The sequence below is a fragment of the Asparagus officinalis genome, chromosome 8 (assembly GCF_001876935.1).
Source record: "Asparagus officinalis chromosome 8, Aspof.V1, whole genome shotgun sequence".
In the NCBI taxonomy this organism is placed as follows: domain Eukaryota; kingdom Viridiplantae; phylum Streptophyta; class Magnoliopsida; order Asparagales; family Asparagaceae; genus Asparagus; species Asparagus officinalis.
In genome coordinates, this window is record NC_033801.1 from 14,896,266 (window position 1) to 14,909,942 (window position 13,677).

Below are 13,677 nucleotides of genomic sequence, written 5' to 3' on the forward strand. Positions count from 1 at the left end.
TCGCCGTCGCCGTCGCCGGAAGAGGACGAGGAGGAGGAGCAGGAAGAGGAGGATGAAGAGGAGTTTTCCGATGAGGAAGTGGAGGGAGGCTGGGAATTCTCATCGTCTGTTTCCATTTCTGTGGCGATCGATCTTTTCGGAATATTGTAAAGAGTGGGTTCTTAATTAAGCAAATTTTTATCGCTCTTCAAACTTCAAATAGATGGAGCTGGGGCTAGCTGCATGCGGTAGTTAAGATTTCAAGACGGAGTTACTGAAATTAAATGTTCACATTTTACTCTTATTTAAATCAAATCCCATTGCGTTAAATATCAGCTTTATGCAGACACGAGCATGGGTGATGAGAAGAGATTTAGGCACTGTTTGGCAACCAAAAAAAGTGTCTTATCTAAGAGCTTGTGTCTTATTGACTTGGTCAATAAGCTAGTAGAGCTGTTTGACGATAGGAGGAGATTATTTAGGAGATTGTGTCTTTTGCAAGTAGCTTTTGGAAAGCTACCTCAAGTAGCGTTTGTCTTTGGGAAGGAGCTGCCAATTTTTTTCTTCCGTTTTTACCCCTAATAATTCTAATTTTATATCAATAATATTGCATGTCCTTTATAGTCATTTAACAAATTTAAGCTAGTTGTACAGCTACTTTTGCCAATTAGCTCTAGTCAATCAGCTAGCTACACAGCTAACAGCTTTCAGCTACAATTTCACAGCTTTCAGCTAGCTTAACAGCTTTCAGCTATAATCTCGCAGCTTTCAGCTAGTTTTGCCAAACAGAGCCTTAATAGACGAATAAAGGCTTTGGATAATTAAATATCTTATTTTGTACAGAATAAACTAGTGGCGTATCAGCGGGGGTGCAGACGGTTCGGGTACGTCTTGGTCATGATACATATCATGTCTGTATCTGCCAATAATTATGGATATGAATACTAATACAGAAAGATCATAAATGCATCTGCCAAATTTATATACGAAACAAACATTGGATATGTGAAAACCAAACAAACATTGGAAATATACAGTTGATGAGATACTAGAGAGTTTGTGAATATGTTCGTTCTAGATATTAAAAACTTAAGATTAGATCTCTTGATCATCAAATTTGTCCTTAAATCCATCAATCTAAAGACTAAACTTATTGTAATTGTATTTCCAACGTATATTTGCGTGTTTTAGATATGGATATGGATAATTCACTATATATTCGTATCTGTTTTTATATCCTATCAGAGATATAGAATTCAGTAGCCATGTACGTATGGACACGAAAATAGTACTCCTGCTTATCAGGCCGCATGCTTCCTTTCTGCAATATTTTAAAGCCCACAGCATGTTAGGCCCAACTTCTTGTCTTATAAAAGCTACTGGTCAAATCCAATCTTCATTAAAGCCCACGGCCCAATCCAAATCTAATCTGTGAAACATCTGTCTTCGTCAGCCATGCACTTGACACGCGTCCCCTTCGGTGCGCAAGTTCCAGGCGAAATTAGATTGCTAAGCCTTCAGCAAGAAATACAGCTGCTACTTTCCCTTCAAAGACGCCCAAATATAAAATCGGAAATCAAGGAAATTTATGGCTCAAGAATCCGTACGTTTCTTTAATTTTTCTTCGCTATATTGCGATGTATAACGTAACATTTATTCCATTTATTTATTAGTTATTTAGAAACGTGTACCTTGCAGCTGTATCTTTCAGAATCAATTTGATCATGGCTGCTGTTATGTTTGTTAATTGAAGTCCGGTTGTCGTAAACTTTCAATTTGATGGAAATGAGAGCCTCATGTTTGATTAGGGGTGGTAAACGATGGAATCGAATCGAATACTGAAGTGTTTGTATTTGTATTTGTTTAAAATTATCGAATTCGAATGTGACTCTAATACCATATATCTAGTTTTTCGAATTCGAACTCGAATACTTGGTATTTGATAAATATTCATGAACATCCACGAATACTTATCGAATATCAAAGTATATTTATTCCGCTAAACAATTTAATTTTCAAATAATATTAAAATTCATAAATAAAAATTATTCCTTTATAATATGTGATGTATATATATTTAAATTAAAATTTTAATTATAAACAGATTTAAGATTATTTAAGTCGTAAAATCAGTATATAAACCTTAAGTAGAAATGGTAAATGAGTTAAAAAAACGTTATATGTGCAACAATACAAATAATAAGTTGTGATCAAATTTTAAACGAATATTTAATAGACAAACGAATCTAATATACATCTGGTTAAATTCTATTCGCTAGTAAACTCGAATACTAAAAAATATTTGTTTAGTGGTAAATGAACTACTTAATCGAATATGACCGAATAGTTATTCGAACAATCATCAAACTATTTGTTAATTATTTGATTCATTTCCACCGCTATGTTCGATGCAATGCTTAGACTGAGTTTGTATTTCAGATGAAGTGATAAAGCCCTAGTGAATTCTGGCTTTTGATTGATTGGTGTCTTGGTTGTGGTTCAAAATGTCAATTTTGATAGGTTTCATCACAATTCTAATTAGTTTTCTAACTTGCCTGAGGCATGTTGTTTTTTTTGTGTCCTCTTTATGGATGATTATGAAAATTCCGTCTACAGGGAAACCTTAGAATAGATTATTAGGGTTAATAGAATACCTTCTTCTAGTCTTTTAGCCAAAGTTCTCCCTTATATCCCTTGGCTCCTGCCCCTGTCCTAGAAAGACTTTCTCCCTCAATCAAGGTAAGGCAGTTCAGAAAGTTGATATGAAAATTGGGAAAGAAAGTTGTTTCCAGTATCATGTACAAAATTTTGGAGAACTGAAAATTTATAGTTTAATGAAACTCATGTTTGAATCTTGTATCTATATCATTTGCACCAAATCTCTGATTTCAAACTTTTTCCACCATAAATGGTGAGGTCCATTTGTTTGGAGTATAAGTAGAGAGTCTGCTCCTTTAATTTTGGCTTAATTGCACTTAAATACCCAATATTTCAACCATGTTGCACTTATATACCCTTACTTGTTTTTGGCGGCACTTATATACCCAAAAAGTTTAGAATTTGCACTTATATACCCTCGCATGTTGTGGCATCACTTATATAACCTAAAATTTTTAAAACTTGCACTTAAATGCATTAAACTTTAAAACTTGCACTTAAATGCATTAAACTTTAAAACTTGCACTTAAATATTCTATAAGTTTTTAAACCTCCTCTGAAATACCCTCAAGTTTGATAACTGAGTGTATTTAAATGCAAGTTTTAAAAACTATAGGGTATTTAAGTGCAAGTTTTGAAAACTGTAAGATATATAAGTGATGTCAAAACAAGTGAGGGTATATAAGTGCAAGTTTTAAAAACTTTAGGTATATAAGTGTTGCCAAAAACAAGTGAGGCTATATAAGTGCAAAGTAGAGGAAACTATTGGGTATTTAAGTGCAATTAAGACTTTCATTTTAGGAAGTAATGTTGTAAGTTGTCACATCGGTAATCAGGGATGAAGTGTGAAATTGAGGTATTGACTCCTAATAATTTAACTAGTAATATTAAGAAAAATTCCTCAAATGGCCCAAAATATGAGACCAATAGGGGAGACATGTGAGGTGTCCTCATCCTATTGCATAATAAGTTGGCCATCATTAATGATGACCAGCTCATTATGTAATACGAATGAGATACCTCACCTGTCCCCCATGTTGGTCCCATATTTTGGATCCCTGTAGCAAAGCTCTAATATTAAGTCCCGTTCGTTTGCTAAAACAAGGGATAGACAAGGTGTTCCCAGAACAGAAACAACAAAAACAACTGAGCTTATCCCAATATTTTGTGGTCAATTGAATGAATCTTTTTATTCCATTCGGTTTTGTTGGGTCATCTCCTCATTATGTTAAACACTACAATAACGTTCTTAGTGATATTAATCCAGAATCTTTCATGCCTATATTTGCTCCTCAATGCTCCATTAACAGTAATCCTATCAATTCTCCAAATTTGCGGCTTTGCGCTCTTGCTAGCCTCTATTGGGTTCATGCCTAAACCATTATAATTGTTCATCCCTCAATTTAGTGGTAGCCTCGGGACTCCTTATGGATGTACTCACTTCTTACTTTCTCTATTAACTTGATCATTCATCCATCTCAGCAATCATTTTGCTATATTCAGCATTCATATTGCTATATTCATTGAACAGTTTTTTTTTATAATCATTCAATATTTTGAATCATAAAGACCGGTAAAGCGTTGTTGGTCTTATTGACTTTGCATCGTTGGTCTCAGTTTGATAATGTTTTATATGGAAAGAAACCCTTTATATATGTTAATTCTACCTTTGGCAATACCACGAGTAAAAGAGCATTTGGGAAAATTAACATCGTTTCCTTCCCAAGTCTCCCCTTCCAAGCCAGGACCTGAAGGATTCACAAGTAGGACTTCATGTTAAATTTTATGGGTTTTTTTATATAATTCTGATACTCGCCCTCAGTGAAAAGAGAGGAAAATCTGATCTTGAAACACAGTGACTAGCAAACCAAGCCACCAAGTATAGCTTGAACATGAGTTTTATAGGGATACAAAATCAATATAATGAAGTTTCATTTCGAGTCAAGGTGCTTTATAGAAGCCAGGTATGAGGTTATCCCAGATCAAACAATTAAGAAGACAATATCATTGGCAATTCAGAGTTCTAAGTGTTAGGCGCCTAATGAAGCCAAGCACCGAAAAAACCCTTCACATCCAGCAGCCAATGTTGAAAAGGAAAAAGAAAACAAAATGGTGGGGCCCACTGCTACAGTAAAATATTAATATTTTATTATGCATAGTGTTTTTCAAAAAACTATAAATAGGGCTCCAAATCCTTAAGGAAATCTCATCCCAGAAACAACTTCTTACATAGAAGAGTGAGAGAGAAAAAAATAGAGAGTTTCTTTTTGTAAAGAGAGTGAGAGTTTGTAACTCCAGAGTTTTCTCCTCATAGTGAATTCTTCTATCCTTGCCCGTGAACGTAGACAATCAAGTGCCGAACCACGTAAATCTGTGTGTCCTACATTTTATCTCTACTTTTGCTCTACTATTGCTGCGACCCTGCTCTATTGGGTCATGGGTTTGTCCCAACAAGTGGTATCAGAGCCAACTTAGGGTACTTGTATATATCTACTTATCGTATGCTCTGTGGTTGCCACCAAAGGTGGATCCTTCACATCAGAAAATAAGTTAGGTTATCATTTACCCTTTGGAGGTGACGGGTACTATTCACGAGTACGGTATTGTTCACAAATACGGTACTATTCATAAGTACGGCACTATTCAGAGATACGGTTACTGTTCATAAATACAGTACTATTTACGTGAAATAGTAAGAAGTTATTGTTCGTGGTAGAAACAATGGCGGCGAAGTTCAAGATCGAGAAATTCGACGGGAGTAATTTCTCACTGTGGAAGTTGAAGATAAAGGCTATCTTGAGAAAAGATAATTGCCTGACGGCCATTGGTACAAGGCCGGACGACATCACAGATGATAAGAAGTGGAACGAGATGGACGAAAATGCTATTGCAAATTTTCATCTGGCATTAGCAGACGGGGTGCTGTCAAGCATAGAGGAGAAGAAGACAGCAAAGGAGATCTGGGATACTCTAACAAAGCTATATGAGGCGAAATCCATGCACAATAAAATCTTCTTAAAAAGGAGACTTTACACTCTGAGGATGGCGGAATCTACATCGATGACCGACCACATCAACACCCTAAACACACTGTTCTCCCAACTCACAACGTTGGGATATACAGTTGGTGCGAATGAACGTGCAGAACTTCTACTTCAGAGTCTACCTGACTCGTATGATCAACTCATCATCAACCTAACGAACAACGTCCTCACGGACAATCTAGCCTTCGACGATGTTGCAGCCGCTGTTCTGGAGGAAGAAAATCAGCGCAAGAACAAGAAAGACAGGCAGACAAGTTCGCAGCAAGCGGAGGCCTTATCGGTGACGAGAGGAAGATCAACAGAACGTGGCTCCAGTGGGAGTCATGCCCATGGTAGATCGAAATCACGAAGTAAGAAGAATATCAAATGCTACAACTGTGGCAAAAGAGGGCACGTCAAATCGGAGTGTTGGCACAACAAGAAGAGTGGAGATAAAAAGTCTTCAGAGCCATCAACATCTCAAGGATGCGTTGTCAGCACGTCAGAGGATGGTGAAATTCTATTCAGTGGAGCAACCACTGTTGATGAAGGCAGAAAGAAGTTTGCTGATGTCTGACTTCTAGATTCAGCAGCCTCTTGGCACATGACCTCTCGGAGAGATTGGTTTCACAAATATGAACCTATCTCAGGAGGATCTGTATTCATGGGGAATGATTATGCCTTGGAGATTTGTGGTATTGGTACTATCAAAATCAAAATGTTTGATGATATAATACGCACCATTCAAGATGTGCGACATGTGAAGGGCTTGAAGAAGAATCTATTGTCTTTGGGATAATTAGATGAGCTCGGGTGCAAGACTCATATAGAAAATAGAGTCATGAAGATTGTTAGAGGGGCGCTTGTGGTGATAAAAGGAGAAAAGATGGCTGCAAATCTGTACATGCTCAAGGGAGAGACTCTGCAGGAAGCTGATTCATGTGTGGCATCAACCAGCCATGGAGAAGAACAAACCATGATGTGGCATCGCAAGCTAGGCCGCATGTCAGAACGAGGCTTGGAGGTTCTCTTCGATCAGAAGCTGCTTCCTGGTCTTAATTCAGTAGCTCTTCCATTCTGCGAGCATTGTGTTACAAGCAAGCAACATCGACTGAAGTTCAACACATCGAGTTTTAGAAGCAAGGCTATTCTAGAACTGGTTCATTCTGATGTATGGCAAGCACCAGTTACATCCTTAAGAGGAGCAAAATACTTTGTGTCCTTTATTAATGATTACTCTAGGAGATGTTGGGTGTATTCTATCAAGAAGAAGGCGGATGTGTTCTCAGTCTTTAAAGCCTACAAAGCGCGGGTCGAGCTTGAATCTGAGAAGAAGATCAAGTGTTTGAGGTCAGATAATGGAGGAGAATACACAGATGGTGAATTCCTAGCATTCTGCAAGCAAGAAGGTATCAAAAGACAATTCAGTACGGCTTATACTCCACAACAAAATGGAGTGGCGGAGCGGATGAACAGAACTCTGTTGGAAAGAACAAGAGCTATGTTGACAACTGCAAATCTGGAAAAAAAAATTTGGGCGGAAGCAGTAAAAACCGCTTGCTATGTGGTGAATCGATCTCCATCAACTGCAATACAATTGAAGACGCCAATGGAGATGTGGACTGGCAAGCCAGCTGATTATTCCAACCTTTATATATTTGGAAGTCCAGTGTACGTAATGTACAATGCCCAAGAAATTACAAAGCTGGATTCAAAATCCAGAAAATGCATATTCTTGGGGTATGCTGATGGAGTAAAGGGGTATCGCCTGTGGGATCCCATTGTCCGCAAGGTTATCATCAGCAGAGATGTTATCTTTGTAGAGAACCAACTACAAAGTGAAGAGAAAGAAAGCAGTTCGAGGAAGGACTCAGAGACTGTAGCTGTTCAGGTAGAAGATAATCCGAATTCTTTTGAAGCGACACAGGGGCATGATGTACAAGAACCAGTCGAGGCCGAGGCTCCAGAAGTTCGAAGGTCAACTCGTGAGAGAAGACCACCGACTTGGCACTCGGAGTATATTACGGAGAGTAATGTTGCATACTGTCTTCTAACAGAAGATGGAGAGCCATCAACTTTTCATGAAGCTATAAATGGCACAGATGCATCTTTGTGGATGACAGCAATGTAGGAAGAAATTGAGCTCTCCATAAGAACAAGACTTGGGAACTTGTGTCACTGCCACAAGGAAAAAAGACCATTGGAAACAAATGGGTCTACAAGATCAAGCAAAATGGCGATGATCAGGTGGAGCGATATCGTGCTAGATTGGTGGTAAAAGGATATGCTCATAAAGAAGAGCAGCTAGATGTGAAAACAGCATTTCTTCATGGAGATCTTGAAGAAGAAATTTACATGCTCCAACCAGAAGGTTTTGAAGAAAAAGAGAACTTGGTTTGCAGATTAAACAAATCTCTGTACGGTCTAAAGCAGGCGCCGAGGTGTTGGTACAAGAGATTTGATTCATTCATCATGAGCCTTGGATACAACAGACTTAATTCAGACCCTTGTGCATATTTCAAGAGGTTTGATGAAAATAACTTTGTTATCTTATTGTTGTATGTTGACGACATGTTGGTTGCATGCCCCAACAAAGATCGTATCCAAGAATTAAAGGCTCAGTTGGCTAGAGAATTTGAAATGAATAATTTAGGATCTGCAAATAAGATTCTAGGGATGCAAATTTACCGAGACAGAATTAATAGGAAGATTTGACTTTCTCAGAAGAACTATTTGAAGAAAATCTTGCGACGCTTTAACATGCAAGATTGTAAGTCAATTTCTACCTCACTTCCTGTTAATTTTAAGTTATCCTCCAGTATGAGTCCTAGCAGTGAAGAAGAGAGGATGGAGATGTCTCGAGTACCGTATGCATCAGCAGTGGGAAGCTTAATGTTCGCGATGATTTGTACAAGACCAGACATTGCACAAGCAGTGGGAGTGGTTAGTCGATACATGACGAATCCTGGTAAAGAGCATTGGAATGCTGTAAAGAGGGTTCTAAGATACATTCAGGAAACCTTAAATGTTGCATTATGTTATGGGGGATCTGATTTTATTGTCAGTGGATATGTTGATTCTGATTATGCAGGTGATCGTGATAATAGCAAATCCACCACAGGTTATGTGTTTGCACTTGCTGGCGGAGCTGTAAGCTGGGTTTCAAAACTGCAGTCAGTTGTGGCTACTTCAACAACAGAAGCAGAATATGTAGCAGCTACACAAGCTAGTAAAGAAGCGATGTGGTTGAAGATGGTGCTGGAGGAACTCGGCTATGAACAAAAGAAGATTTCTCTATTTTGTGACAGTCAGAGTGCTTTGCATTTGGCAAGAAATCCAGCCTTTCATTCAAAGACCAAGCACATTCGAGTTCAGTATCACTTCGTTCGTGAGAAAGTGGAAGAAGGAACAGTGGATATGCAGAAAATTCAAACCAAAGACAACCTAGCAGATTTTTTAAGAAAAGCAGTCAGTACTGACAAATTCATTTGGTGTCGATCCTCTTGTGGTCTGTCAGAGACGTAAGCAACATGAAGATGGCAAGATAGAAAGAATGGTGTGAAGATATGATTGATACTCAATCAAATCTTCAAGTGGGAGATTGTCAGACCCCTATCAACTCCAAAACCACCGAAAGAAGCAGCAGCCTTTGTTGATATTTTGAAAGAAAACAAAAGAGCGGGCCCACTGCTACAGTAAAATATTAATAAAGGCTGCTGCTTCTTTCGGTGGTTTTAGAGTTGATAGGCGCCTGACACTAAGGACATAGGCTCATATGGATGATAGAGGGATTGAACTCGATATTGATTTATCACTATTCACACTTCTTGCTTTTGATTTGTTTCTGTTATATGCTCAATTATGGTGAGTAACAAATATGGTAGAGAAGTCTTTGTTTTGCTTAGGGTCAAGTCAAGCTGTTTCGTGTTTGATTACAACAACTATCCTTTGTTTTCACAGATAACACTTCTACAAAAAGTGTAACAACGAATGGTTTGAGTTATTAGTTCATAAGATGGCCGATCCAGCCGATACAAATTCAAAACTCCCAAGTTGTGATGCTTATTTTGATGCCATCCAAGCAAGGAAACGGTTGCCAATTTCCTTACAGGAATCTCTGACATCTGCATTTGCACAGATTCCTGTTTCATCTTTCCCGGAAGTTCCAGGTGGCAAAGGCACGTCTCCTGTTCACCTATGCACCTTCGTCAGTAGTTCATGTCAACTGTAGAGGCAAATCCTAATTATACTTATTTTTGTCTTCTTACCCCCATTCTTTTGGATGGTGCAGTAATTGAGATTTTGTCAGACACATCCATTATTGAAGCTGTTCGAATCTTATCTGAACACGATATATTGGCTGTCCCTGTAAGGAATTCAGAGACAACTGGTATTGACTGGAGAGAACGGTACCTAGGGATAATCGATTATTCTGCTATCATTCTCTGGGTGTTGGAGAATGCAGAGCTTGCTGCTGTTGCTCTGCCTGTAGGATCAGCGACAGTTGCTGGAGTGGGGGTAGGGACAATTGGTGCTCTTGGAGCAGCAGCAACTGGCTTAACTGCTGTTGCTGCAGGTGCAGCCTTGGCTGGTGGAGTGGCTACACAGCAATCTGTTGCGAAAGATGCTTCTGTTGCTGTCGATTATTTGGGCAAGGATTTCTACAAGCTTCTTCTTCAAGAAGAACCCTTCAAGTCGACAATGGTCAGCACTCCTGAACATCCTTTTATTTGTAGAGTTAATTGCAGATAGACCGCTTATAATTTGAACTAAAATGATTAGTAATAAAATTTAAAATATGAAAAACTTATTTACAGACAAGCTAATCATTCAAATAGTTTCTAGATGTCCCCGACTATGATTTCCCACTTTTCTGATTTGTTTCCTGTCTTGGCTCTGATCATTTTGTGATGATAATTAGTTATCATATTTTGATTTGGCTTAACAAGTTATGGAATACCCTATGTATTTCAGTTAAATTGTTGGTAAGTAACTAGAAGACTGTTTTTAATTTGCTAAGATCACATCATTCTTTATGAGGCTGATTTATCTATTTATTCATGTGAAGTTTGGAAATGAAACTTTCTCATATGATTTGAGCCATTGTTGATATTTCTGCACCAATAATTCTAAGAGAGGATGCAATGCATAGAAAACTCAGGTTAGCATATATACTAATAAAGATAACATCTGTGGCTGTTCCTTGGATTGAATAATAGAATTCGATGAATGATGTATAAAATTTTGTTTTCCGATTATTGCAAGTTCAGTGCCAAGAATTGTTTCTTTCATTACTAGCATATCCCATGTGATGAACTTATTTTTGAACTTATGTTTGCAAATTGGTTCAATTTTCGTTTTGGTTGAGTAGGATTGCTGGATTGTATGTTGGAATTTACAGTAGACTGGCTTGATTTGTGATGAAAATCTGCTTAAGAAATTGCTGTTTTAAGCTCCTAATTCACACTAATTAACAATTTAAGTTGATGAATTTGTATGAGTTTTGACAGAGTAGTTATTGCATGATATGTCTGATATAGTTGAGGTCCGTCTCTGAAAATTATTTCCATGTCATATCTTTTCCTCTCAGGTGAAGTCGGTTGTTCAGTCCTATCGTTGGGTGCCCTTTCTCCCTGTTGCACCGGACAGCCCCATGCTTACTGTATTGCTGTTGCTTTCAAAATATAGGTTGAGAAATGTCCCGGTAGTTGAACTAGGGAAGCCCTACATCAAGAATTTCATCACCCAATCAGCTATCGTGCAAGGTCTCAAACAGTGTGAAGGAAGAGACTGGTTTGATTGTATTGCTGCATGCTCTCTTTCGGATCTTGGGCTACCCTTCATGTCATATGACAAGGTAATTCCTTTGACTTTCACAAAGGCATTATTGATTTCATTCATCTTATTATTTGGTGTCTACATTGTTCGGTCGCTCTCTGACTATGCTTGCTAAAGTTTGTTTGTGGTTCATCCTTTGTCCCTTGGAAAGGGTTGTTTTTCTTATTCTCACTGTGGTTTGCCATGAGTTCTTTCTTGATAATCATGCTTAATATTCATGACCTCTTTCTCAATTGTTTTGGAGTTATATTAGCGTGACAATCATGCTCAATATTTATGTCCTCTTTCTCCCAAAAACACACACACACACACAAAACCCCAAAAAAACAAACCCTCCCTCTCACTCTGTTTTTTAGGCATATCAGTGTGAATACTTATTTATTTTTTTGAACAATGAACAACTTAGATAAGTAACTATAGGAGTGCAACTCTTCCAATTTCTACCTGGATGGAGACAATTCTTTAGTTGAGGCAAGCCTTGAACTTGGAGAATTTTAGGTGTTTTTAAGCTCTGTATTTTTAATTAATGCCTCAGGATCAATCAGTTTCTTTTCCTGCTTTGCATTATCTATTTAAATTTAATAATATGCCTTGAAAGCTTTAACTTACGCAGCAAAAATTCTTAATCTTGTGCTTGATTAGCAGGTTATTAGCATCAAAGGAGATGAGTTAATTCTTGAGGCCTTCAAACGGATGAGAGACAACCGAATCGGTGGGCTCCCTGTTTTAGAGGGACCTAGTAGACGGATCATCGGAGCAGTAAGCATCCGAGACATCAGATTCTTGTTGCTTAGGCCTGCACTTTTTTCTACTTTGAGGTATTGAAATCGATCTCAAAGAATGTAATCCTAGAGGATTAACAAGAGATAGGTATCCCATATAATTACGGAGAGACCCTTTGCAGCATGGTTGCTTTGGACTTGCTACCCGTCTAGTTCTATTGTTGCAGTTAGACCCCCTGAGTGAATTTTTGGACTCTTCCGCTCTCAGGGTGCCTTTAAAAAAACATATTTCTCTTTCGCGGAGCATCTAAGAGTAAAGCAAAAAATAATTCAGGGGGTCTATTTGCAACAGTAAACCTAGCGGTAGTAAGTTCGAAACAGCAATAAATACAGAGGTCTATTCGCAATTAACCCTATGAAATAATTTTATAAGTATTTATGTTCACATTAGTTAAAGATCTCTCTCGTACCAGGCATCTGACAGTGATGGACTTCATCAATACTAAAAGCTCATTGTGCGCAGAGGAGGGCGTATCTGTAGCATCACCAGTTACATGTGCACCCAATTCGCCCCTCGGGAGCGTTATAGACAGCCTCGCATCCAAACGTGTTCATCGAATCTATGTAGTCCAAGGAGATGAATGTGAAGTCGTTGGGGTCGTAACACTCAGGGATGTGATTTCTTGCTTTATCTATGAGCCTCCTGGTTATTTTGACAACTATTTTGGCGGTTCCATGAAGGAGATCCTGAGCCAGTGATTTTGGTCAAGGTTGTAAATTGTGACTGTAGTTGATATCAAGTTAGCACCAAGTTTTATTAGGTGAATGGCTCAAAATTTTACCTTCATGTGTCACTTCCATGTGCTTAACATGTGTTTAAGTACAGAAATTGAGAAGTAGTGTCTTTGTGCCTTATTTACTGACTTCAGTATAGTTGCTTTGAGCACTGTTTCTTCAGTTGGTTTCTTGTTTGATAACAGGGGCAGGTTTCCCATGTCACCTCTACAGATTGAAGAGCTTATGCTCTTCGGTGCTCTTAAATGCTAAAAATAGCCCTTCACAAACTTCGAAAAGTTTTAGAGCCAAATCAAGAGACTTGTAGCCTTTGTTATGATATGTGTACTGAAGAAATGAATGCTTTGACTAAAAATACTTTGTAAGGCAATTGGTGTGCAAAATTTTGATGGAAGCAAGATGCGCAAATTGGAAGGTTTTTGTACAACACCAAGTCTGCAGACCGCATGTCTGCTAATATTAATGCAAGGGAGGCACTACAGGCACACTTTCAGCTACACCCCCTCTCATGCTACAGTGTAGGGAGCTCACATGAGATTTTTTAACACCCCCTCCTGCTACAGCGCAGGGGGCTTCACCCTCCTGCTACAGCGCAGGGGGCTTCACATGAGATTTTTTAAAAAATCTCATGTGAGCCCCGTGCACTGTAGCAGGAGAGGGGG

At 38.4% G+C, this 13,677-nt stretch overlaps 1 protein-coding gene across 1 annotated transcript; it reads left to right on the forward strand.

The window, feature by feature from the left end:
• LOC109822201 (SNF1-related protein kinase regulatory subunit gamma-1-like) lies at nt 1,454–13,177 on the forward strand. The gene is made up of 6 exons (XM_020388368.1): nt 1,454–1,582; nt 9,621–9,838; nt 9,952–10,364; nt 11,251–11,517; nt 12,144–12,316; nt 12,694–13,177. Exons 2-6 carry the CDS (start codon nt 9,676–9,678, stop codon nt 12,977–12,979), a joined length of 1,302 nt encoding a protein of 433 aa, XP_020243957.1. The 5' UTR covers nt 1,454–1,582; nt 9,621–9,675; the 3' UTR covers nt 12,980–13,177.